The sequence below is a fragment of the Heptranchias perlo genome, chromosome 13, assembly GCF_035084215.1.
Source record: "Heptranchias perlo isolate sHepPer1 chromosome 13, sHepPer1.hap1, whole genome shotgun sequence".
In the NCBI taxonomy this organism is placed as follows: domain Eukaryota; kingdom Metazoa; phylum Chordata; class Chondrichthyes; order Hexanchiformes; family Hexanchidae; genus Heptranchias; species Heptranchias perlo.
Genome location: NC_090337.1, coordinates 34,699,690 through 34,725,617, shown reverse-complemented (window position 1 = coordinate 34,725,617; position 25,928 = coordinate 34,699,690). Strand labels below are relative to the sequence as shown.

The 25,928-nt window shown below is 40.6% G+C and overlaps 1 protein-coding gene across 2 annotated transcripts in view; it reads left to right on the top strand.

The window, feature by feature from the left end:
- usp13 (ubiquitin specific peptidase 13) overlaps positions 1–25,928 on the top strand; it is a 95,866-nt gene that overhangs the window by 44,216 nt on the left and 25,722 nt on the right. For both annotated transcript variants that reach the window (XR_010965507.1, XM_067995306.1), the window contains exons 10-15: positions 2,798–2,891; positions 6,633–6,758; positions 8,751–8,904; positions 9,991–10,165; positions 18,819–18,907; positions 21,811–21,933. Coding sequence is in view for 1 of the 2 variants with exons in the window: in XM_067995306.1 (XP_067851407.1) it covers positions 2,798–2,891; positions 6,633–6,758; positions 8,751–8,904; positions 9,991–10,165; positions 18,819–18,907; positions 21,811–21,933 (761 nt within the window). In the remaining variant the exon portion in view is untranslated. The remainder of the gene's footprint in view (positions 1–2,797; positions 2,892–6,632; positions 6,759–8,750; positions 8,905–9,990; positions 10,166–18,818; positions 18,908–21,810; positions 21,934–25,928) is intronic.

Below are 25,928 nucleotides of genomic sequence, written 5' to 3'. Positions count from 1 at the left end.
ACAAAGCTTTGCATCTTTGTAATTGATTGTGTTTAATGGGAGCAATATTACTCACATGAAATAGGCAGGAAATTCACAACGCAATTCATAAACACACAGATTAGTAGAAATATTTTCAATTTATTGTGTATAAGATTTCCATCTTTTTAAAAAGGTTTTGCTGATTGAAAGCCAGTTCTGTTTGTATTGAGAACTTTAGAAATTTAAAAATATTTTAGATGGAGATTACTGTTCTTGCTATAGCCTGCAGTAAAAATATTTTGAGGTAAGAACAATTTGAGGCATCCAACTATTAGGATATCACATTTTTATAGTATCCTTGGCGAGAAATGTTACCGAATGGCTACCTGTGAATTAAGAACATTGAATATTCATGAGGTAAATTGGTGACTTATTGTATTGTGAAAGAGGGTGGCCTGGAGATTAGTTCATTGATTTAGTAAGAGAGCTGAGTCACAGTATGATAATTGAACAGCAGGTGAGAGGGTGAAAAATCTGACATTGAGGACGAGAATCCACAGGTTGCAAACCTGATGGTTACGTTGGGATCGCACCAGCCAGTACCAGTGTTTGTGGGGTCAGTGGGAAGGCACCTCATAACCGTGGGACAAGCAGGCACAATGGCTACTTTGGGCACATTTCCTGTGCCAGCCTGCCTGGGGTTGGGGTGAGAGTGCCCAGGCCCCAGACCCCAGACCCCTAACTGTGGACCAACAAAAAAATCCTTTTCTTCAGGGGTTCAGGCCGCTTCACTGGGGACTCCACCAACGGGGACCCAAAGCTTCCCTTGTGGAGGTCAGTGTGCTTCATCTCACTTGCTGTACCGGCATCCACTGATGCCAGGTTCCGACTGAGCCTGAGGAGTGGGAACTCCTGGCATAGGGAATGCCTACCCTTGCCTCTGCTTCCTTCTCATCATTTGCCTTGCAAGGCAAACAGAAAATTCTCAAATTCCAGATCCCTTCTGTTTTTGAGGGGTTTTTGTGGGGTTGTGCTGGTCTCTCACTGGAGTTCTAGCAGGACACTGGCAGAAGACCCTGAGGTATTAGCTTTAGCCATCTGGTTTGCCACTAAAGCAATAATTTAATATTGTGCTTTGGAAGAGTAGGAAAATTATTTTATGCAATTTTGAAGAAATGGTATAAAAATTCTAAGAAGTTTAATTTATTAAGGTGCCAACTCATCATGAGCAATTTGTACAAAGTATAGTTTTGCAAATCTTTTACAGTAAAAAAGCTGAATAAATAAAGTGATAATTGAAGGTAATTTCTGACTCAACTTCTAAACATGGGCATAATTCTTTTGATTATGAATGGGGAAAACGTCACCATTGTCTTTGTCAGCTCTCTCATGATATAATAGGTATTAAGATCTTTTATTACAGATGACCAATGCAGCTGTGATAAATTAACATTTGCCATAAAATGCACTTTTAAAATATATTTTTCACTGTGTTCAAAACTTTATTTTCCTTAGGAGCTTTTCATTTTGATGAAAACACCAGAAATAAATCCTAAAAGTTTGTTGGGAATGCAGCTTTATGAAATCTCCTTTCATGTGAAGCTTGGTAGTCAGAAGTCATTTGATTGCTTCCTAATTACAAGATCTCACATTTAGGCCCTGGACCTACCTGGCACTGACATTTGTTAGTTTAATTTTGTCTATTCAAAATCAGACCACTGGATGGAACACCTCTCAGAGCAGACATAGACCAGCTTGCATCACTTAATGGCATCTCCTCCAGTCACAGAGCGGCATTGATATTTGCCTATATTGTCCCATAGCTTCAGTCTCTTGTCACCCTGATGTGCTACGTACCATTTCTTTTCTTATGAAGAGAGAGAGCAGATGCAGGCACATGACTTACTCCCTACTTGCACCAACACCACTCCAAAATTTGTTCCACTTTTTTTTCTTCCGTTCTCACCTCTGCTTGGCACCTCCCCAGAACTTGTGTCGGACTTTAGGAATCATAATTGTGACCTTGCACCCTACCAGTGTGTGATGCAGTCTTTTGATACTCTGCAATAGTGGGCTTTCTCAGAACATTGGAATAAGAATGTATTCACATGGAATAAAAATTGTGTAAGACCATTTTGCATTGGAAGCAGCATTTAAAATTAGCACTATAAAGAGGGGGCAGAAGTTATGCTGCAGCTATACAAAACCCTGGTTAGACTGCACCTGGAGTACTGTGAGCAGTTCTGGGCAGCGCACCTTCGGAAGGACATATTGGCCTTGGAGGGAGTGCAGCGTAGGTTTACTAGAATGATACCTGGACTTCAAGGGTTAAGTTACAAGGAGAGATTACACAAATTGGGGTTGTATTCTCTAGAGTTTTGAAGGTTAAGGGGTGATCTGATCAAAGTTTATAAGATATTTAAGGGAAACAGATAGGGTGGATAGAGAGAAACTATTTCCACTGGTTGGGGATTCTAGGAGTAGGGGGCACAGTCTAAAAATTAGAGCCAGACCTTTCAGGAGCGAGATTAGAAAACATTTCTACACACAAAGGGTGGCAGAAGTTTGGAACTCTCTTCCACAAATGGCAATTAATACTAGCTCAATTGCTAAATTTAAATCTGAGATAGATAGCTTTTTGGCAACCAAAGGTATTAAGGGATATGGGCCAAAGGCAGGTATATGGAGTTAGATCACAGATCAGCCATGATCTTATCAAATGGCGGAGCAGGCACGAGGGGCTGAATGGCCTACTCATGTTCCTATGTAACATAGCAAGATAAGAAAACATATACTTCTTGTAGATAATTGAACAGAACACTCTGATTTTATACAGGGCCAAGCTGGGACATGGACTTCTCTCAGGCCAGTACTCCAAACCTCCAATGAAATCTGAGTTTATTGAACAGGTGATGAAAGAAGAATACAAGGTATTTGATTGCCTGTGTGCTAGCTTGATACCTAGGTATGTCATGGAGGATGTGCAAAGAACAGTTACCAGTTTCACACCACGTTATATCCCATAGTGGCAACCCTAATAGTACAGTGTTGTACAGCCATTGTGTGGCATTGACACAGCTTTAGGCACATCAAGACACGCTGAGCTCGACACAAGTAATTATACTTTCAGTACTCCAGATAGAAGTGGGATCCTGTACCCTAGAGTTAATAAAGTCTTCTGGAATTCATTTGAAAGATTTCTGTAAGCAACTTGTGGGTGAACTTCGGGCCAAAAATCCTCTGCCCTTCCTCTGCACACTCACTACAACTCCAGCAGGTGTGAGGTAGAAGGGCTGGAAAATAGGCCAGGACGCAGATGTGCTGAGTCTCAGACTGATATTGGGGATTCCTTTGGGTCTTTTAAGGAGTGGAGGCTCCACCCACCCCTCACCAAGCCAGTAGGAGGGGACAGGGCCAAGGGTTAGGACTTCCTATGTTGGGACTTATGTCCCTAGCTTAGGAGCTGATTGGGAGTTGGTATGCACAGAGAGAAGAGATATAGTGCCCTGTGAAGGGTGTCTGTGGACTTCACCTGAGGGGTCAGGCCAAGATGATTGCTTAGATACCTGAAGAGGAACCCCAATATATATTTTTTTAAATAATGCATTTCTAAAAGCAGCTCCCTAACCAAGGGGGCTGCTGGAGAAACTTTTCTTTTGGGGGGGGGGGTGGGGGGAGGAGGGAGCGCTGGCAACCTGTCCTTGAACAGGCATAAAGCACTATGTGTTATGGCTCTGGGGGTAGGCAGGTACCCAAAATGCACCCATGGAGGCGCAAGCATCTACCTTTACAATACAAAATAGGCAACCTTCCCCAGACTCAGGAAAGTCCACTGAGGGCAGTGGCAGAAGCTCGCAGAGTAGGATCCAGGTGTAATTTCTGGGATTGCATGGCCACATATTTCAGGGCTCTTAGCTTTATGGAGATTAACAACATTAGATTTGATCCCTGGCAGTGTTGTAGCACTGTAATATACAGGTTTAACTTCTCCCTTCAATTGCAAACTGATGACTTTCACAAACAATTTAATTGGTTACCTTTTAAGTCACAGTTCCATTTGAGTTTTTATTGTTCTGCATATCTTTCCACATGCTGAGGTATCGTGCTTGCTGTGAACCAGTCCATTTGTTTGGAAGTTGTTGATTGTTTACCTCTCCCTTGTATAGAAATGTATAAGTTAATCAATGGCTGTTCCCATCAGTGCGGTGGTTCCATGTTTGGCATGTTTGTTAATTTCTGGCTGTCTTAATCTTCACTAGTTCAGTTCAGATAGGTTTAAGGAAATGTTAAGAAATATTGAGTGCCATTTAGTGATAATTTAGCAATGTGAGTTGGTATAGTTTCTGGGAATAAGAATTATAGTGCGGCCAGCAATAGTTGGAGGGAGAAACTGGCAATGTATAATGAATTGTGAAGGAATTTATTTAATTATATTGATGCCATGCACAGTGAATAAAAATACTTTCTTGACTAGGGGCTTTGCATTGTAACAATGAGGTGCTTTAAATCAGCTTATCAAATTTTGTTTAAAACAAGATTACATTTTTTTAAACTCAAGGTTGGTGGCTATTTCCACACTTGAGTTGAATAAGCCTCTTATTTGATCACTTTATGTTGGTGTCCCATCTTAAAAAAGCTGTCATATTGACAAAATATTCAAAGTGAAATTTATAATCAGTTACAATGACAGAATACAAAACCATTTAAAGATACTTGGCAGGTCTGTCCTTAGCAACTTTCTATAAATGTAGTTTTTACTTCTTCTCTGGAGTCATCATTCATGAAATGGAAGTTGGAGATATAAATTTTGAATGTTCCTGATCAGTCACTAGAATATGAGTCGTGGAGGAAGTAATCTCACTCCGCTTCACTTTGCAGTTAATTTGGGCCTTGGCACCTGATTTACACTTGAAATTTATCATTGGTGCAAAGTGGTTCTGCTTCACCTCGATACTAAACTTTGAGTGTGAATTGACCCTAAATGTACTTCATTAATATTTGCAACTGCATGAACACGAGAAAAGGCCATTCAGCCCATTGAACATATCCCTCTTTAATGGGTTAGGTGTTTACTTTCGTTCCTAATTCAGGTTTCTCTGACACAATGTAATGATTGGATAACTGTTACAAAATATCTACATTAATGATTTCATTCTCTTGAATTACTCCTGTAGGTCTAAGTTGGGCACGAAAAAATGTGCAACAAATGCTGATGCTATTTTCCCAGTACTAATGTAGGCACAGATATAGACTGGATTATTTATGGAAATGAGGCCTATCAAATGTGCAAGCAGTAACAGTTGGGGTAGCCAGATAGTTCCAATTTGATTGAATTTGACAGGCAAATGATCTTTAATGTTTCCCATATCTATTCAAACACTGGATGGTTAATTACTTTTTAATTTCTAATGGCAGTTAGGAGATTGATGATTTTTAAAATAAATTATAAGTAGGCTCCATTGTGTTTAGAGTCTTAAGCCTTGATTTTAACCCTGCCCGCCCAGGGAAGCTGTGCATGTGGGCATTTAAAATCGCGTTTGGGTACTTAGCACACCATTCCCAAATCGTTCACGCCGGCCACCATTTTAACGTGATTTTTTTTTCCATTCAGCACAAGCGCTGGCCCCAGGCAAACAAGGGCCTAAGTAGGATATAAAAGTCATGTTCCGATGATGTTATCCAGACCCGCACGCCATTTTAATCTTAAAATCGAATCCACACCCAGTCCTGGACCTGCCAGCAAAACCTGGCGAGATTTGTGTGTGGGAGCTCCTGAAGGTGTATAAAAAGGGACTCTCGGTTTCAGCTCCCTGGATCAGAGGATCCTTTTGCTCTCTGCTAGGATTTATTTTTATTGCTTAATTGTTTTACTGTTTATCTTGTTTCCATTTTTCACTGCTCCTTATCTTTTGACTCTACCCTGTGCCAATTCCTATATCTATATCTTCAATCACAGAGCCTTTGGTCAGATCACCAGTGATTCAAACACGTTGCTGCACTGTGGTGATATCTCAACAACTGATTTACTTCGATTTAAACTTGTACTTTACTGCTGTCTGAACAAGTGGAGCTTGAACATGCTTTGCCAGTCCTATAGAATGAAAAGCTACACGTTTGTGCCCACAATTCAATGAGGAATGAGTTTCCAATCGGGAGGAAGTGCTGAACGGAGGGAAGGAAATTCAGAAGAGAAGTGAATGTGGGCTCCCCTCACATCTTCTAGTAGCCAGATTCAAAATGACAATGACAGAGGCCTGGAAGCAGATGGCCTTCTTAGATGAGGAATGGTCTATATAGCATGATGAAACCTTGATATTGAGGGAAAAAAATCTTAGCTGGGTCAAAAATAAAGTTTGGAAAAATAATTTTTTTGCATTACCTGTCTGGAGGTAAATTTTAAAGCCCGTTCTTAATATGCAAGTTACTCAAGTTTAGCTAGACAATGATAGATGGTGGGCAGGGCAGTTTAACTGCTTGAGTCACAATCTACTGCAATGAAGTAGTAACATTTTATAGGAACAGGAGCAAGCCATTCAGCTTCTTGAGCCTGTTCCACCACATAGTTAAATCATGCTTGATCTGTAGCTCAATTCTGTTTACCTTCTTTTGTTTCATACTGTTGAGATTTGACACAACAAGTTTCTGACTTGACTCTGTTTTGTTAACTGCAGCCTCAGCAGCAAGGGATGGCGCCCAGAATGTTTAAAGCCTTAGTTGGAAAAGGACATCCAGAATTTTCATCAAATCGGCAACAGGATGCACTAGAATTCTTTTTGCACTTAATCAACCTTGTAGAGGTGCGTTTCTAAATGGCAACAATTGTTTGTCCTTTCCTCAGTCTCAAACATTAGTTCTAATTGATTTGGTCTGGATGCTCCCAGCTCTTGCTGATTGATAGCTCCATTAAAGAAAGAAAGAAATGGATCTGTTACTGGGTAACATGTAATTCCAACTTTATCTGTAACTCACTACTGCTTTTAGTTCAGTTTAGGTACAGTAAATCAATCTTGAAGCTCTATTCCATTTAATTATCTGTTCCGCACCGTTCCTATCAGGCATTCAGTTCCTTATCGTGATTTTACAATATTTCATGGAAAAACATAAACTGAAAAGCATTTTTGTTTTAAAATTAACCTTCAAAGCATGCCTCTTGATCTTCAACACAACACATAATTGAAATGGAACACTACATGGATACGGCCCAAACTATTTCAAAGAATGCACAGTACTATTTTCTTAAATAAAAAATTGAGAAAAATCATGCTAATCTATTGGCTAAGAGACAGAAAGCAGAGAATAGTGGTGAATAGTTGTTTTTTTAGACTGGAGGGAAGTATACAGTGGTGTCCCACAGGAGTCAGTATTAGGATCACTGTTCTTTTTGCTATATATTAATGACCTGGACTTGGGCATACAGGGCCTAATTTCAAAGTTTGCAGATGACACGAAACTCTGAAAACTAATAAACAGTGAGGAGGATAGTAATAGACTTCAGAAGGACATAGACAGACTGGTGAAATGGGCAGACACATGGCAGATGAAATTTAACACAGAAGTGTGAAGTGATGCATTTTGGAAGGAAGAATGAGGAGAGGCAATATAAACTAAATGGTACAATTTTAAAGGGGGTGCAGGAACAGAGACCTGGGGGTTTACGTACAGAAATCTTTGAAGGTGGGCATGACAAGTTGATAAGGCTGTTTTTTAAAAAAAGCATATGGGATCCTTGGTTTTATGAATAGAGGCATAGAGTACAAAAGTAAGGAAGTTATACTGAACCTTTATAAAACACTGGTTAAGCCTCAGCTGGAGTATTGTGTTCAATTCTGGGCACCACATTTTAGGAAGGATGTCAAGGCCTTGGAGAGGGTGAAGAGGAGATTTACTAGAATGGAGCCAGGGATGCGGGACTTCAGTTATGTGGAGGCACTGGAGAAGCTGGGATTGTTCTCCTTAGAGCAGAGAAGGTTAAGGGGAGATTTAATAGAGGTGCTCAAAATCATGAAGGGTTTTGATAAAGTAAATAAAGAGAAACTGTTTCCAGTGGCAGAAGGGTCGAGAACCAGAGGACACAGATTTAAGGTAATTGGCAAAAGAGCCAGAGGTGATATGAGAGTTTTTTTTATGCAGCGAGTTATTATGACCTGGAAAGCACTGCCTGAAAGGGTGGTGGAAGCAGATTCAATAGTAACTTTCAAAAGGGAATTGGATAAATACTTGAGGGGGAGAAATTTGAAGGGCTATGGAGAAAGAGCAGGGGAGTGGGACTAATTGGGTAGCTCTTTCAAAGAGCCAGCACAAGCATGATGAGCCGACAGTCCTCCGCCTGTGCTGTAAGATTCTATAATTCTGTGTTTTATGCGAGACCATGTAAATGCACATTAAAGACAAATTTATTTGAGTAAATCAAACACATTTCAATTGTTACACTTCGGTTCTTCAAGGCTCGCATGTGATATGAGATGACAGAAGTACCTTGGTCGTACCTCATAAACCTAACCCGCCTGTCTGTGTACAATCTGGGAATAACTTCATACCACTGCATTTCTGATTTTTCACAATGTTACCATTCTGTTTTTTGTTTGGCAGATAAAAGAACAAGAATGTTGCTCTCCAAAATACTAATCTAAACAGAGTTCTTTAAGAAGTGAATTTAAATATTTACTAGTAATTTTAAAAGAAACCTGTAATGTTTGGATTAAAAATCACCCTCCATTTAGATGTGCTGCTGACTCTTCTGAAAATAGCCTTTTTAATTCAATGCTCTTTTGAACTCTTGTGTATCCCAGAGAAACATCAATGGCTCAGATGATCCCAGTGAAGTCTTTCGTTTTATGGTTGAAGACCGTGTCCAGTGTTGTCAGTCCAGGAAAGTCAAGTACAATCAGAGAGTCGATTACATCATGCAACTTCCTGCTGTCCTAGAAGCTGCTAGTAACAAAGGTGTGTATATATACCATGGTGCTTATATTGGGCTTAGGGTAACATGTGAAAACTAGAGGGACTGTAAATGATTGAAGGAGACTGCACTCACTACAGCCACATGGGTGTCAAAGAACTTGCTAACTGTTGCATTTTGTTTTTGGAAATATCTGGAACAAAAATGATTTTGGTTATATGTTTTTTTAAAAGCCATTTAAAAGCTTAAAACTGAAGTAAATTTGAAATCATTTTAATTGATTTGTTTGAATTATGAGCTTTTGCTTAGCATAGATCTGATTTCTGAACACTAGCAAATACTGTTTTTAGACAAGTGGGAATTACGAACAATTTCTTTATTTATTCCATAAAGACTGTGCAAGAACTCGTCTCAGCCGGGTGGGGGGGGTGTGGGAAGTGGGGGGAGATAATAATGTGTAGTTGCTCCCGAAGCTGAATTAATACTATTATGTAACTGGCCACTGAGAGAAGTGTAGAAGCAATGCAGGTGGCTATCCTTCACATCATTATATTTTTTTGTTTCCCTGTGGGCAGCATCTAGGCTCCTCCTCTGAGGGCCCAACTAATATCTGGAACTCATTGTGTGGAGGAACACGAACAAGACAATTGTCATATCCCCTCCGTAATTTAGAAGGATACCATAAACACCCGTCCGCCTGAACTAATTAAGGTCCCGACTGCATTGAGTAGGTTACTCGCACACATCCAATTGCACCTGGGTTAAACCCAGAAGTGGACCCATTGGAGCTGGGTTGCCTGGCCACTGCTGGGCATAACTTTATACTAGAAAAATCCAGTTATGGTGGGAGAATTCATACAATCACAACATTTCCTCCATTTTGCATGCATGCAAGGAAAATGGTGCAATAGTTACAATAATAGTTGAAGATGCATAACTTTATTTTAAGAGAGCTAGTCTCGAGACTCCTTTGTGCCCATGGAATTGTCTGGTGTTATTAGGAGTATCTTCAGACTACTTTCTGAAAACTGAGGGGAATACCTCTAATTATGATAACATTATATGTGTATGTTTTTAACATGTAATTTTTCAGTACAGTTTTTAAAAAAAGTCATACTGCTGTTCCCCAGAGGAACTTATAGCTTATGAAACAAAGAGGAGAGAGGCTGAGCTAGCAAAGAGGCCTTTACGAGATGTTGTCCGTGCCAAGATTCCATTCAGTGCCTGTCTTCAAGCCTTTCAAGAGCCAGAAAACGTCAACGACTTCTGGAGCAGTGCACTCCAAGCGAAGTCGGCAGCAATAAAGTAAGTGGGTTGTTGGCAGGATTTCTTATCTGTACTAGTTTATGAAGCAGTATATCTGCTATGACTAAGGCAGTAAAATGAGCCATTCACTGATTATACTTGGTCATACTTGTATGTGAACTATCTAAACATGTCTTCCAGTACTTGTCCAATAGACAGTTACTTTTTCGAGTAGTTCCCACAGTTTGGTCTGAATGTAACACAGCATTGATGAAGTTTGTAGGTGTTGTTCCTCTTACTGGTGTTATTACTAGTTGAAAAAATGAACCATATCATGTTTGCCCACAAGAAATGTTCCTTCCATAAAAGTATGGGAAATGAGACTTTGGGGGGAATTTTAATCCCCAAGAATGGGTGGGTTGGGGCGGGTGGGTAGTTTAAAATATTTGATTTTTGGACCACAACCGCAACCCGGCTGTGTTTGGGCTATGATGTTAAGCCCCAGTATTTCGTTGGTGGTGGACCTGCCAGGCATGAATCCACTCTGCTGCAGTTGTCTCTTACTTAAGAGTAATAATCCTTCTAAAAATTGTGTGTGCAAAGACTTTTCCTGGAACAGACAGGAGAGTGATTCCTCTATAATTTCCAAATATGGTTTTGCTGCCTTTGCTTTTAGAGATTGAGACTGTTACTACGTGCTTCCAATCTTCGGGTATGACCTCTTGCTCCCAGGAATTGCATAACAACTGTTTTATGGCGGTAGTCCACACCTCTCTGCCTCCTGCAGCTTTTCAGCAGATATTCCACATAGAATATCTGGAAGACTGTCCATACGTTAGTTTCTTAATGGAAGCCTCTACTTCCAGGACGGTCGGCAGATTACAGTTGATCGTGGGATCTGGTATGACTTCATTTTTTGCTTCTCGCAGAGCTTCAGAGATCCTCGTTGGGGGAGGTTCAGGAGGGTTTCAAACCAAATCTTTCATCTTGTGATTTTTTTTTCCAGTGTGGTTGACGATAGCTGACCATTACTGTCTTCGACCGGACGTGGGGCTGATTTATGATGCCCATGATGAAGCTTAATGTTGTGAAAGACATTCCTGGTGCAGTTAGATTTCAATAGCTGCTCTGCCTTGTTCTCTTCTACAAATACATAAAGGGCAAAAGGGTAACAAGGGAGAGAGTAGGGCCTCTTAAGGATCAACAAGGTCATCTATGTGCGGAACCACAAGAGATGGGTGAGATCCTGAATGAATATTTCACATCGGTATTTACGGTTGAGAAAGGCATGGATGTTAGGGAACTTGGGGAAATAAATAGTGATGTCTTGAGGAGTGTACATATTACAGAGAGGGAGGTGCTGGAAGTCTTAACGCGCATCAAGGTAGATAAATCTCCGGGACCTGATGAAATGTATCCCAGGACGTTATGGGAGGTTAGGGAGGAAATTGCGGGTCCCCTAGCAGAGATATTTGAATCATCCACCGCTACAGGTGAGGTGCCTGAAGATTGGAGGGTAGCAAATGTTGTGCCTTTGTTTAAGAAGGGCGGCAGGGAAAAGCCTGGGAACTACAGACCAGTGAGCCTGACATCTGTAGTGGGTAAGTTGTTAGAGGGTATTCTGAGGGACAGAATCTACAGGCATTTGGAGAGGCAGGGACTAATTAGGAACAGTCAGCATGGTTTTGTGAGAGGAAAATCATGTCTCACGAATTTGATTGAGTTTTTTGAAGGGGTAACCAAGAAGATAGATGAGGGCTGTGCAGTAGACGTGGTCTACATGGACTTCAGCAAAGCATTTGACAAGGTACCGCATGGTAGGTTGTTACATAAGGTTAAATCTCATGGGATCCAAGGTGAGGTAGCCAATTGGATACAAAATTGGCTTGACGACAGAAGACAGAGGGTGGTTGTCGAGGGTTGTTTTTCAAACTGGATGCCTGTGTCCAGCGGTGTGCCTCAGGGATCGGTGCTGGGTCCGCTGTTATTTGTTATTTATATTAATGATTTGGATGAGAATTTAGGAGGCATGGTTAGTAAGTTTGCAGATGACACCAAGATTGGTGGCATTGTGGACAGTGAAGAAGGTTATCTAGGATTGCAACGGGATCTTGATAAATTGGGCCAGTGGGCCGATGAATGGCAGATGGAGTTTAATTTAGATAAATGTGAGGTGATGCATTTTGGTAGATCGAATCGGGCCAGGACCTACTCCGTTAATGGTAGGGCGTTGGGGAGAGTTATAGAACAAAGAGATCTAGGAGTACAGATTCATAGCTCCTTGAAAGTGGAGTCACAGGTGGATAGGGTGGTGAAGAAGGCATTCAGCATGCTTGGTTTCATTGGTCAGAACATTGAATGCAGGAGTTGGGATGTCTTGTTGAAGTTGTACAGGGCATTGGTGAGGCCACACTTGGAGTACTGTGTACAGTTCTGGTCACCCTATTATAGAAAGGATATTATTAAACTAGAAAGAGTGCAGAAAAGATTTACTAGGATGCTACCGGGACTTGATGGTTTGACTTACAGGGAGAGGTTAGACAGACTGGGACTTTATTCCCTGGAGAGTAGGAGGTTAAGGGGTGATCTTATAGAAGTCTATAAAATAATGAGGGGCATAGATAAGGTCGATAGTCAAAATCTTTTCCCAAAGGTAGGGGAGTCTATAACGAGGGGGCACAGATTTAAGGTGAGAGGGGAGAGATACAAAAGGATCCAGAGGGGCAATTTTTTCACTCAAAGGGTGGTGAGTGTCTGGAACGAGCTGCCAGAGGCAGTAGTAGAGGCGGGTACAATTTTGTCTTTTAAAAAGCATTTGGACAGTTACATGGGGAAGATGGGTATCGAGGGATATGGGCCAAGTGCAGGCAATTGGGACTAGCTTAGTGGTATAAACTGGGCGACATGGACATGTTGGGCCGAAGGGCCTGTTTCCATGTTGTAACTTCTATGATTCTTTCTGATAGGTCCAGTTCTTATGGTCTTGATGAAGAATTTGCCTTTTCACTGCCCTATGAGCGTGGTTTGCCACTCTTTATGCTTGCCGATCACTATGTCAAGGACCTCTTGGCTTATCATCTCATGATGCCTTTTCTTCGTGGTTCCAAGGGGAGATTTGGCTGATTGCACGAGTGCTAATTTTAACATGGATGACTGCGTCTTGATGTCATCCTCAGGGCAATCAGTCTCCAATGCTTCTTGTACCTTCTGTTGATAATCCTGCAGATAACATTCCACCTTTAATTTCCTGATGTCCAAATACACCGAGCAAGCCGAGATTGTTCTGTTTGTTAAGAATATTGTGGCGATATCAGTGGCTAGGAGACAGTGGTTGGCGCTCCTTTTTTATGGACACTACTATGGTTGGTGCTCCACTGAACTTGCCTCTTAACTTTCAAATATACTGCCGTACATGCTCTTCCTCCTATATACACCCTCATCGTGCAAGGCATCTTGATTTCAACATAATCTCCTATTCAAACACAAAACTGTGGAACTTTTTGTATCCCTCAGCCTTTATTTCCTTCCTTCAAGCTTTTAAAACCAAGCTTGGTATCACTTAATCACTACTTTTTGATTTACCTGATCTTACATACTCCCTTCAACCTTGGACATGCCCTGCACGAAAGGCCCTCATACACTGCCTTGGTTTCTCAATTTAAAAATAAATACACATGGGAATGGTAGAATTGTTAAAGAACCATCAAAGTTACTGTAAGCTCTTGCTGTCAGTTTTCTTTGCTTGATGCCATATATCACACAGGGCCTTGTTTACTGTTACTGAGCATAGTATCAGCTGAAGCATAAATGTCTACACGTGCTGAAATGTGATGTTGATGTGTTCAGTCACAGGCTCTGACATATTAGCTAGCAATTCTTGCAGTAAAATCTATCATACGCTTCTGAGTTAGAGCAGGGTTCTGTTTTCTTTTGACCAATATATTTAAAACTATTTGTAATATTACATAGCACAGTAGTTCGCCCCAGGTAAATAAAATGGCCGATTTTTAAATTATTTAGCACTTTTTTTTTTCTTTCCATTTTCACTTGGGTTGGATCATGTGCATTGCTGTGACTCCGAATAATGCTACTTTATGATTCCCCCTCCCCACCCCAACATTGGACTAATCTGATTTGACATAACACGCCATCTACTGGACTGACGGAGAAGTCAGTGAGCATGCAAGTTCAACTGTCAGTCGTGGCTGGATTTTGAATCACATCTACTTTGTCAATTCCAAACTGATGGATATTAGTGTGGTGGGGATGGCATATCATTTGAAATTTTATTGTGATCTAATTTGATATGTTTGGGGTATTTTGAAATTACAGATTGTGCACTGATACGAGTTTTCTCACTAAATACAGCTCAGGATTGTACAGTACTATAATTTTGATTCTTTGCAAGAGCTTTTTTTTGGATGCAACAGCTAAGAGAATTCAAATAATTTTGTAATGATGCAAATTATTTTTTTACTTTAGAATTGGTATGATGCTTCCCATTCACTATAACCCTTTTAATTCATTTAAGCACTTAGCAAGAAATGTGCATGATTGCATTTCTGGAGACCATACAGTCAGATTTGATTATGTGCAGACAATCTCCTAGAGAATCAACTGCTCACCCAAGTACAGTAGGATACTGGTGTCCAAGGTGCTCAACATTGAAATAAATACCTATCCATGAGCTACTCAGCTTGTATATTAAAATAGCTCCTAAAATTCCTGGAATCCCAGCTAGAAAACATGTAAAGATAGCAGAAATAACATTTAGAATGCTTGACCAGATACACATCTTCCAAATCATTTCACGTGAATAAAAAAAACACCCTTTCCAATCAATAAAATTGTTCGAGAACAATGTAAAAGCTTGGGAAAGGCTTTTCACCCCAAAATAGATTTGGCAATTTATGCAAACTTCCAGAAATCTTGAGGTGCTATGGCCCCGATATTTGCTCGGAGCTGGGAAGGGAAGGGGGGGTGGGGGGGAGAATTTTTGGATGGGAAACCTGGAAGTAAGGGTTTCTCTACATCGTGACGATTTTGATGGTAGGACGTACTTTAAATTTTTTCAATAGGTTCCCTGCCCGACAGCCAGTCAGATTGACAGGCTGGTTGCCTGTTGAGCGAGAAAGCAGCCAGGGAGAGTTGGGATCTTCGGGGTTTGGATGGGGGGATCGGGGAGAGATCAGAGTCTTTGAGGTTTGGATGGGGGGGCCGATCGCTGGGGGCGAGCAGTCGGAGACCGCTGGGGGTGAGCAGTCGGAGATCGCTGTGGGGGTGGGGGGAGTTGGAGATCGCAGGGTGTGTAGTGTGGATAGCTTGGAGGGGCTGGGGAAAGCACTCCTGCTCCTCCTGGCCGACGAGCAGTGCTGTAAACACACTTACCTCATGGATCCGGCTCTTCTTGCCTCCTTTTACCTGTTGGGATTCCTGTGGCCAGGGAAACCCGGCCTCCATTGGTTAAAAATAAAAATGTAGGTAAAATGGAGGCATGCAGCCACCTTTAAGATTTCACTGACTGCCTCCTGAGAGTGGGTTGGTCGCCCACCTCCGTTAAAACCGGAAGTGGGCACATTGGAGCTAGGTTATGGTCACGCTTCAAATTTCTGCAATTTTTACTTCCCATCCAACTCCTACCCATCCATTCTTGGGGGTTAAAATTCACATCATGTCTCTTAAACACACAGAAATAGTAAATAGTATTTGTGATCAGTAGCATTGTCTCCTATCTCTTTTCCAGCATACCATGAAAAGGTAAGTCATAGAAGTGATTTTTATAATTTTTATTTTCATCTCTGCCACTCACCAAGTTTGTCGCTCCCCTGTTAGACCTCTTGAACTGCCCATAGTCAACACTGATCTATGTAATCCTCTCTATCCAAAAGATTTCTTGCATAGATTTTCCAGTTTGAATGAAAGCTTTTTTTTATATAGTGACATAAAAACCAAAGCCATACCTTCATCTTTAATGTATTCAATAGGCCAAAATTTGTTGGCAAAATAACAGCGAGTTTAATGCACATACCGTTTTTGGTATGTAAGTTGTCCAGCAATTTGTAGTGAAGAAGAGCTACCCCGTGAGTTGTGAATCGCCATAAACTGCTGGATGATTTGCACCGCTCCGCCATAAGCCTCCCAAAAATGGCAGCTCGCCGTCAACTTCCCCATGAGTTTCAAGAAAATGCTGAATTTGCGCATTAACTACCAATTATACTCACCACAGAAAGTTAGAGCTGGTACTTAATAGCGTAAGGACCATTTTAATGATGAGATTTATGTTCCTACAATGTCATTCAGCCTCTCCGGCCCAGAAAGAGAACAATTGAAACTGTAGTGTTTCATTCCTAAAGGTAGTAAATAGTTCTTAAAGATTTTTAAAATTAAAAAAAAAAATTCTTACTTTTTCTTTCGGTCTTTTTTTTTCTTTCTCTCTTAATCCAATCTTTGTTTCCCTCTCTCCTTTCTCTTTCTGTACCTGATTTGACTCCAGTTCACCCTAATTCCTTCTCCGTCGTTCCGCTGTTTCTTTCTCAATCCTTAAATATCATTGGTTAAGGAGATAGATTGTTGGTCCCGTCATTCACCAAGGTCCCAGATGCCTCGTTGACCTCGCTGTTATCAACTCACACTTCCAGCAACTCACAGGGCAAAAACTTTTCGAGCTGAAGGGTGAGATGAAAAGTCTAACTAATGGGGCATGCTGCGAGATGCTCCACTCCAGCAAATTCTGGGCCATTATTTTAGGAGTAATATGAATCTGTGTTGAGTTTAAAATTTGTCCTTTTTGTTTTCAGTTTGTCGTCATGTAAAACCGATTCCCAAAAGTTGCATGTTCATCTTCTCATTTTTAAAAAGGAAGTGTACACTTGTTACAGTGTTGGGATATAATTTACTCCAGGAGTTTGGGATGCAGGCACTGCCTCAGCTACCTTTGTCAGTACAGGGGAGCACTGTACCCATAAAAGAAAATTTCTGTCAATATTTATATCTTTCTGCCAGATTGAAGACTGGAGACAATAGGGCTACTTTTCATTCTTTAGGAATTGACTGTTCAGAGTACCATTTCCCGTGACAGTTCTTTTTCATAGCTTGATAGAAAAACTGATCATAATTGCATGAAGCCTGTTAGTCCAATATCTTTAAATAGGTTTAAATTCTCAAGAATTTTTCTCAATTATTGTCTTGAGTGATGGCTTACCTAGATTTAAAAATTAACTTCCTCTTAATAAATAATGATTTACAAAGAACATAAGAAAATGGAGCAGGAATAGGCCATACGGCCGCACGAGCCTACCCCATAAGATCATGGCTGATCTTCGACCTCAACTCCACTTTCCCGCCCGATCCCCATATCTCTTGATTCCCCTAGAGCCCAAAAATCTATCTATCTCAGCCTTCAATAACTCAGCATTCATAGCCCTCTGGGGTAGAGTATTCCAAAGATTCACAATCCTCTGAGTGAAGAAATTCTTTCTCATCTCAGTCTTAAATGGCCGACCCCTTATCCTGTGACTATGCCCCCTAGTTCTAGACTTTCCAGCCAGGGGAAACAACCTCTCCGTATCTATCCTGTCAAGCCCTCTCAAAATCTTGTATGTTTCAATCAGATCAGCTCTCGTTCTTCTAAACTCCAGAGAATATAGGCCCATTTTACTCAATCTCTCCTCATAGGACAACCCTCTCATCCCAGGAATCAATCTAGTGAACCTTCGTTGCACCACCTCTAAGGCAAGTATATCCTTCCTTGGGTAAGGAGACCAAAACTGTACACAGTACTCCAGGTGAGGTCTCACCAAAGCCCTGTACAATTGTAGTAAGACTTCCTTACTCTTGTACTCTTAACCCTCTTGCAGTAAAGGCCATTTGTCTTTCTAATTGCTTGCTGTACCTGCATGCTAACTTTCTGTGTTGCGTGTACAAGGACCCCAAACCTCTCTGAACACCAACATTTAATAGTTTCTCACCGTTTAAAAAATATTCTGTTTTTCTATTCTTCCTACCAAAGTGAATAACCTCACATTTCCCCACATTATACTCCATCTGCCACCTTCTTGCGCACTCACCTAACCTGTCGATATCTCTTTGGAGACTCTTTGCGTCCTCCTCACAGCTTACTTTCCCACCAAGCGATGTATCGTCAGCAAACTTGGATACAATACACTCAGTCCCTTCATCTAAGTCATTAATATAGATTGTAAAGCAGCTGAGGCCCAAGCACTGATCCAATTTAAATAAGAATTTAAGCACAGTTCCAATTTATATAAGAATTTGTATGTAAGATACGTCAGAGGCATTCTTTACATGCATTGCAAAGCACTATTTTTAAACACAAGATATATGTTGACAACTTTGAAAAGTATTCTTAATCTGGAGAACAGCAATCTCTTTAAGGTGGATTAACTGTACAAAACAGACTCTACTGTTATGAGCATGTGTAAAAACAAAATAAATTATTACAGACTGTGCTTCAGTGTAAGTTTTTATCAGTTTATTTTAGTCAGATGTTCTGTACATTATTTCACTTATTCCCTTTTTAAATTTATGTAAAAATTGGAATTTCAAACTGGGAAATATGGATAAAAATATGACACCCAAATTTCTGTAGCAAATTTTATAAAAGAATTTTGTTTAATTTTGATGTGTGACTTAAAAAAAGAATATATTAACACATTCTGAGATTTAAAACATATTTTGGATTTTTTATTTACAGAACAACCCACTTTGCTTCATTTCCTGAATATTTGGTTATTCAAGTGAAGAAATTTACCTTTGGAATAGACTGGGTACCAAAGAAGTTAGGTAAGCTCCCAGAAATTTATTGTTCTTAGAAGTTCAGTCCTTTAGGTGTATATTTTTAGAGGATACTATTACACTTAAAAGTAAGATCACAGTGGCACAGCCTTGATGGCTAAATGGGCGAATACACTGGGTGTAGTACTGGAAGATCCCAAGTTCAGTCTTGGTTTGTGCTAAATTAGCTGATCTCAGCCGTAACAACAGAAGGACCATTACAATTGCTTTCACTGTCTGTGCCATGGAGGGGAAAAATCAGCCAGGATTCCTTTCATGGTAGCTATCTAATGACCCCTGTTGGAACTGATTGCTTGCCTTTCTTAATAGCTCTGCTTCGTGTCTGAGTAAACCTTGAACATCAACATGCGAGTCTGGATCTTCCACTCTGTCTTGGGACGGAAGTCAGGTATCCTGGAAGCGGAGGGGCTGGAACTAGGGTGGAACCTGTTTTCTAACAGGTTTCCATCCCTTCAGAGCTGCAGCAATATATTCTGACAGAGGGTAGCAGGTACTTCTTCCACCTCCTCAGTTGCAGTGTCAGTTTGGGGACATGCCTGGTGATGTTCCTGGGCTTTCCCAGAAATCCTGCCAGTTACTCCAGCAATGAGGCTAGTGGTATTTACGGTATGCAGATAGTAGGTGTATATTCTGTAGTTGGCCACATCTGGGCCCCATTTGGCCAGTTTCAAATGGCAATTGATTCAAAGGGCTCGGCTCAGTTAGAATTGTGGACCTGCCATTGAGAAAGTCACACTAAAGAATTTCTAACTGCTTTTATTCTTCTGCCTAATCAGTATTTAGAAACATAAATAGGAGCAGGAGTAGGCCACTCAGCCCTTCGAGCCTGCTCCGCCATTCAATATGATCATGGCTGTTCCTCTATCTCGATACCATATTCCTGCTCTCTCCCCATACCCCTTGATGCCTTTTGTGTCTAGAAATCTATCTATTTATCTCCTTCTTAAATATATTCAGTGACTTGGCTTCCACAGCCTTCCGTGGTAGAGAAATCCACAGGTTCACCATCCTTTGAGTGAAGAAATTTCTCCTCATCTCAGTCCTAAATGTCCTACCCCACATCCTCCCTGCATCCAGTCTGTCTAGCCCTGTCAGAATTTTATACTTTTCAATGAGATCCGCTCTCATTCTTCTAAACTCTAGTGAATACAGGCCTACTCCACCCAATCTCTCCTCATACGACAGTCCTGCCATCAGTCTGGTGAACCTTCGCTGCACCCCCTCTATGGCAAGTATATCCTTTCTTAGGTAAGGAGATCAAAACTGTACACACACAATACTCCAGGTGTGGGCTCACCAAGGCCCTGTATAACTGCAGTAAGACATCCTTGCTCCTGTACTTTGGCTGAGGTGCCTGTGCCAAATATTTAAATTACTCCATCTCTGGAATTTAGGACAGGCACATGCCAGAGGAATTTCCACTCTCTGGTGTATATGGGCTCAGTGGACACCTTTCATGACTGGTGGTCACCATTTGGCACCTTTTACATAATTTACCCTGATTTCCCTATTTTGATTTAATTTTAGTTGTATTTGTTACTTTCTTTTGTTAATATGAATTTGAGTGGGCCAACCCCTTCCTGAATGGAGATACCCTGAAAGACAGGTACGGCAGTGTAGTGGTTACGTTACTGAACTAGTAATCCAGCAGTTTGGACTAATAATCCAGAGAACGTGAGTTCAAATCCCAATTTGGCAGTTTGAGAATTTGAGTTCAGTATAAAAAATCTGGAAGTAAAAAGCTGGTATCATTAAAAGTGACCATGAAGCTGTTAGAATGTTGTAAAAACCCAACTGGTTCACTAATGTCCTTTTAAGGAAGGAAAACTGCTGTTCTTACTCGGTCTGGCCTATATGTGACTCCAGTCCCACACCAATGTGTTTGACTTTTAACTGCCCTCTGAAGTGGCATAGCAAGCCACTCAGTTGTACAAGGAAAATAGTGATGGGCCATAAATACCGGGCTTGTCAGTAATGCCCACATCCCAAAAATGAATTTAAAAGAAAAAGGATGAATTAAAAAATTGGGGTTAAACCCAGTAAAGCCACAAGTGTCATACTTGGCACACTACAGCTCCTCTTACTAATGGGGAACATCAAAGCCACATACAGATGGCTGAATAAAGTTCCTTGGGGTGGAGATGCTGAGGAAGCAACTAATGATGCATGTGAACTCCTTTTAATACTATAGTTTTTTTTCGAAAGAGTTTGTTGTTTATTTAAAGTTCTTTATTTCTCCTTCCAAAATTGTTCTGCTGATTAAATCTGAGTAATCCCAATCTTTTCTGATTACAAACATCTGTTAATTTTTGACTTGAGAAAACATGTACTGCTTGCAACTGCTTTTATAAAAAAAATTTTTGACCCAAATTCATTTTTCAGAGACTGTAAATTAATTTTACCTCCCAAGGTTAATGTGCAAAAAAAAAAGTCTTTGACATCAACACATCTGAAACACATAGACTATTTCAGATCAGTTAACCTAATCATAAAGCACGGTAAGTTAAGATTGTAGAATTCAAGTTCTACTGCCTTGACTCATAATCACATTCATATAAATATGCTAGCTAACTCTGGCACACACATATAAAACACATACCAAATTATTGAAAGAGTCAGGAAAATAGTCCTTTTAACATCTATTTGGAACATCATAACACCACTTGTGACTGTGCTGTCCCTCATATATTATAACCAGGATTCGATTAAGGAAAGAAAGTGAAGTGTTCTAGATTTAAGCAAAAGTGTAACCATAAATTGTTGTTAGCTGTTGCTGGTTTTGAGTCCATTCAATTTAATTGAACTTGGGGAAAAAAAAAACTTGGTTCTTTCAAATCATATCCCATAAGGCATACCACATCTCCATTGTATCTCTCTGCATTGTGCTTCAGATGTCTTCATAGATATGCCAGATCTACTAGATATCTCCCACCTAAGAGCGACAGGTTTGCAGCCTGGAGAGGAGGAACTCCCTGATATTTCCCCACCCATCATCATCCCTGATGGATCCAAAGGTAACTCATTCTATAAGAGTAACAGCTCCTCCATTTTTAATTCTTCTAACAGCAAATGTTTTCTCCTTCTCTGTGATGTAGTTACATTTTTGAGGAAGAGATTTATATGCATTCTTGTAGTCGGGATTAATATTAGCTTGGACAAAACACAGTACTGACAATTACAAATTGATATAATGTTTTTGTTTACTCTTGTAATATAGAAGCGTCTTGTTTGTAGAGGCTTGAAGTAGATTTGACCTCATAAAACTGCAATAAATTTTTAATCCCAAGAGTTGTTTTTACTGGCTTTGGGTTTTATGAGACAAAACTGTTTTTGGAACTGCATGTTAGGAAATGGATGAAAACTGAATGTACCATGAAACCTTCCTCATGGATTTGAGTTGTTTTTTTTAAAGAAGAGTCTTGTAAAGAATACAGAAGAGGCAACAGAAAATTCAAAACCAGATTTGGAACAATCTAATAGGTATCAAAAAGTATAATGTTCTTGATCATTTAGGGCTAAGAAAACTGATTTGATATTAAGGAAATCAGTTATAACCAGTATTAAAACTAATTCCACAGATATTACTCAATTTAATTTTTCCAAGATTTTTACAGCAGGAACGCTTCACTTAGAGCTAAGAAATAAGTCTGTCAAGAGATGACATAGATTTTTTACTGCAGTGGAATTTGGTTTCAGTGATCACTAATAATTAGAGGTACAATATTGCTCTACTTGTATTTACAAAGCATCTTCTAATGGAAGCTTGGAGTTGTTCACAGCCTGAATCCTGGTGCTATGGCTTTCCTCACCAGCCTGAGTCCTGGTCTATGTCTGAAAAATACACCAATTCTTGGAGAACAGAGTTTATGCAACAGTTGATATTTAGTACCAAAAGATAAAAACTTGCATTTATATAGTACCTTTCACATAATAAGAGATCCCAAGGTGCTTCATAGATGGGGGTGAGGCCTGAGCAAGTGTAGGAGGGAATCTAGGAGATATTGCTGATGGCATGGTCGCATAGGTAGGTTTTAAGAAGAATTTTAAAGGTGGGGAGAGTTGTAGCAAGGCAGAGGGATTTAAGAGTTCGAGTGTCTGACAAAACAATTGAAGGCTGTACCACTAGCAGAAAGGGATGGATATGCACAGGAGACCAGAGTTGGAAGGTTGCATGGGGAGAATGGAATGACATTGTGGAGGGATGTATAAATGAGAAATTTGAAGTCATTGCGCTAAAGGGCGAGAAGCCAATTGAGGTTGGCGAGGACAGGGTTGATGGGTGAGTGGAATTTTGTATGGGATAAGATGTAGGTGGCAGAATTCTAGATCAGTTGGAGTTAATGAAGGCTGTGAAGGAGAATGTTAGACAAGTTGAGTCTAGAGATGACAAAGGCATGAATGAGGGTTTCTGTGGCAATAGGGATGGAGAAGGTATATATTTCAAAAATGACACAGTTTTTGTATTGATTGGATATGAGGTTTGCAGCTCAACTAGAATTGAGCAGGACACTGAGATTGCACACTGTTGGGTTAAGCTTGAGCAAGCATCCAGGAAGGGGGATGAAATCAGGGGCTAAGGTACGGAGTTTCTGGTGAAGGCTGAACACGATAGCTTCAGTCTTGCCAATATTGAGCTACAAAATTTTCTGTCTCATCCGTGACTTGATATTGGACCAGCGGTTGGACAGCACAGCAACAGTCCCATAAATATGAATAAGTCTGCATAAATGTGAAAGTCTGATCATGATTCAGAATTCAATATTTAAAAAAAAACCCCAAAGAACTGAACTATTAGCTTCGAGTAGTTGTGCCTTGGCTGATGCTTTCTTCCTCAGTCGTCACTGTTTATTTTACTTTGTCTATTTTAATTTCACTGGTTACTTAGAATATTTCTTGAAAAAAATGTCCTAATTTAGTCAAAATTGTAGAGTGGTTGAAAGACTTAAGTCCTGTTTATGGTCCATATTTTGTGTTAGCATGTTAATGCCAGAAATTTCACATAGCCCATCTAGTGTTTTAATTGGAGTGCAGCTGAACTAGCTGCCGTTTCAGATGTGGTAATGTGAATCTGAAAAGAATGTCCAGTTGTGGATGCATTCTGTACTGGAACAGTCACCACACGTTCAATCCCCCCCCCCCCACCAAAAGAATGTGTACTGTCAATTTTGGAAGCTGGGTTCTGGGCATATACTTTCTAACACTAACAGCATTATTAGGCAGACACAAAATGGTCATAATGGTAACAATTTTTCAGCTCCCTGAAATACAGCAAGTTTCCCTTCAAGTAAAGAAATGTAAGGACATCATGGGATTTGTGAGGGATAGAGAATTAAAAGTTAAAACAAATACTTGTCAGGAAACAATGTGACAGTTAGAATAAATTCTTGTGTACTTTTAAAAATGATTTCTGTGTAGATGAAAATGCTGCATTTTTTGACTAAGTGGGAGATGTAAAATCACGCAGAACGAATGAGGTCACTGATTTGAGGGGACTGTTCTATAAATAATCTCTTTAATTAAAGATGAGATTTCCTCATTTGTGCACTTTATAACAGTAACTATTGGTAAATTGTAAATTTATGGCTGTGAGTTTATGCAGAATCAATAGAACTGGGTTCTGTAGCTCCCCCGCACAATTGTGGAAATACTAATGATTTTTCTCACTGTTATTTCCTGCTTTCAAAACCCACAGTTCTTTGGCACACAAGTGAGGACAACTTTGGATGATGGATTCATTTTCAAACTACCCTCGCCCTGTTTTAGATGGTTTCTCCCTCCACTTCTTTAAGTGCTCTAGTGTAATAAGGCCTGAGAGGCAGCTCTGTTTCCGGCCTCTGATGATGTTGCTCATGAGACAGCTACTAGATGTTGTATTTCCCTGCACTCTCTCTCTCTTTCTCTGCCAAAATTTCTCTGCAGTTTTTCTTCTCCTTCTATCCCACCTCTTTCTCGCTCTGTCACCCTGTGTCGCTCTGTTTCTGTGCCCTCCTCCACTGTCTGTTCAATCTCTCTCTGTTCCCCCAATCTATCCCTCTATCTCTATCTTGGTGTAGGGAGCACTGCCAGCAACAATGAATGGGCCTCAGATCAAGCGACCACTGCAGGCCCCCTGCATCAATGTTCAGAAGAAACTGTCTTCGGCGGTGGGGTTGGGCTGGGGGGGGGGGGGGGGGGTGGGTGCGGTGGTGACACAACAGGTCTAGCTGGCAGGGGGGGCCCAGAACAGGTCCAGCTGGCAGGGGTGTGATAGTGAGAAAAGCCACAGGTAGAGAGCACTGCTGTTTCTCCTGGGATAAAAATACAAGAGCAGCCTCTGAGGAGCGGGAAATTATTGGGTTGGGAAGTAGGCAAAAATGACTTGTGAACAGGCCTCTGGAAAGTATCGCAGGGGCAGAGGGTGACAAGTTTAAAGGGGAGATATAGCACTGGCCAGGTGTAGGGTCAGTGAGCAGGCTAATACATCTCTGGAGCAGGCCTCTTGATCAGGAAGATAAAAAGAGCAGGTGGGGGATGAAAATGGGCCTTCTGAATAGCCACAAATGAAGAGGGAAATGTCGGGTCGAAATTGCACAGATGAGATGTGGAAGGGGGGCTAAAAGGCAGCATATCTATATTTAAAAATATATTAAATAGTTAAAATTTTCACACATTAAGCTACTTACCTTGGAAATCAAAGTTGCTCCGCAGTGCCACTTGGTAGCCAAAGCCTGCAACTGTATGCAGACTCAAAAGCACTTTTATTTGATACAGGTATCCCGCAGGAATCTCACTAAAACAGTGAGTGTGATGTGATAGGTAAGGTGTGACACCTCTAACATTGAAAGGTCTATCCCATCCACCTACATGGTGGCAGAGGTAATTGCAAAAGAATGTGGATGCTGTTATAAATGGATTGCCCATAAGAGCTGGTTTATGCAGGTAGTTTTCAGTGGAACGTGTGCCTTACATGCTGAATTTAATATATTATGGAACCAGCGAATATATTACAATAATACACATATACAGACAT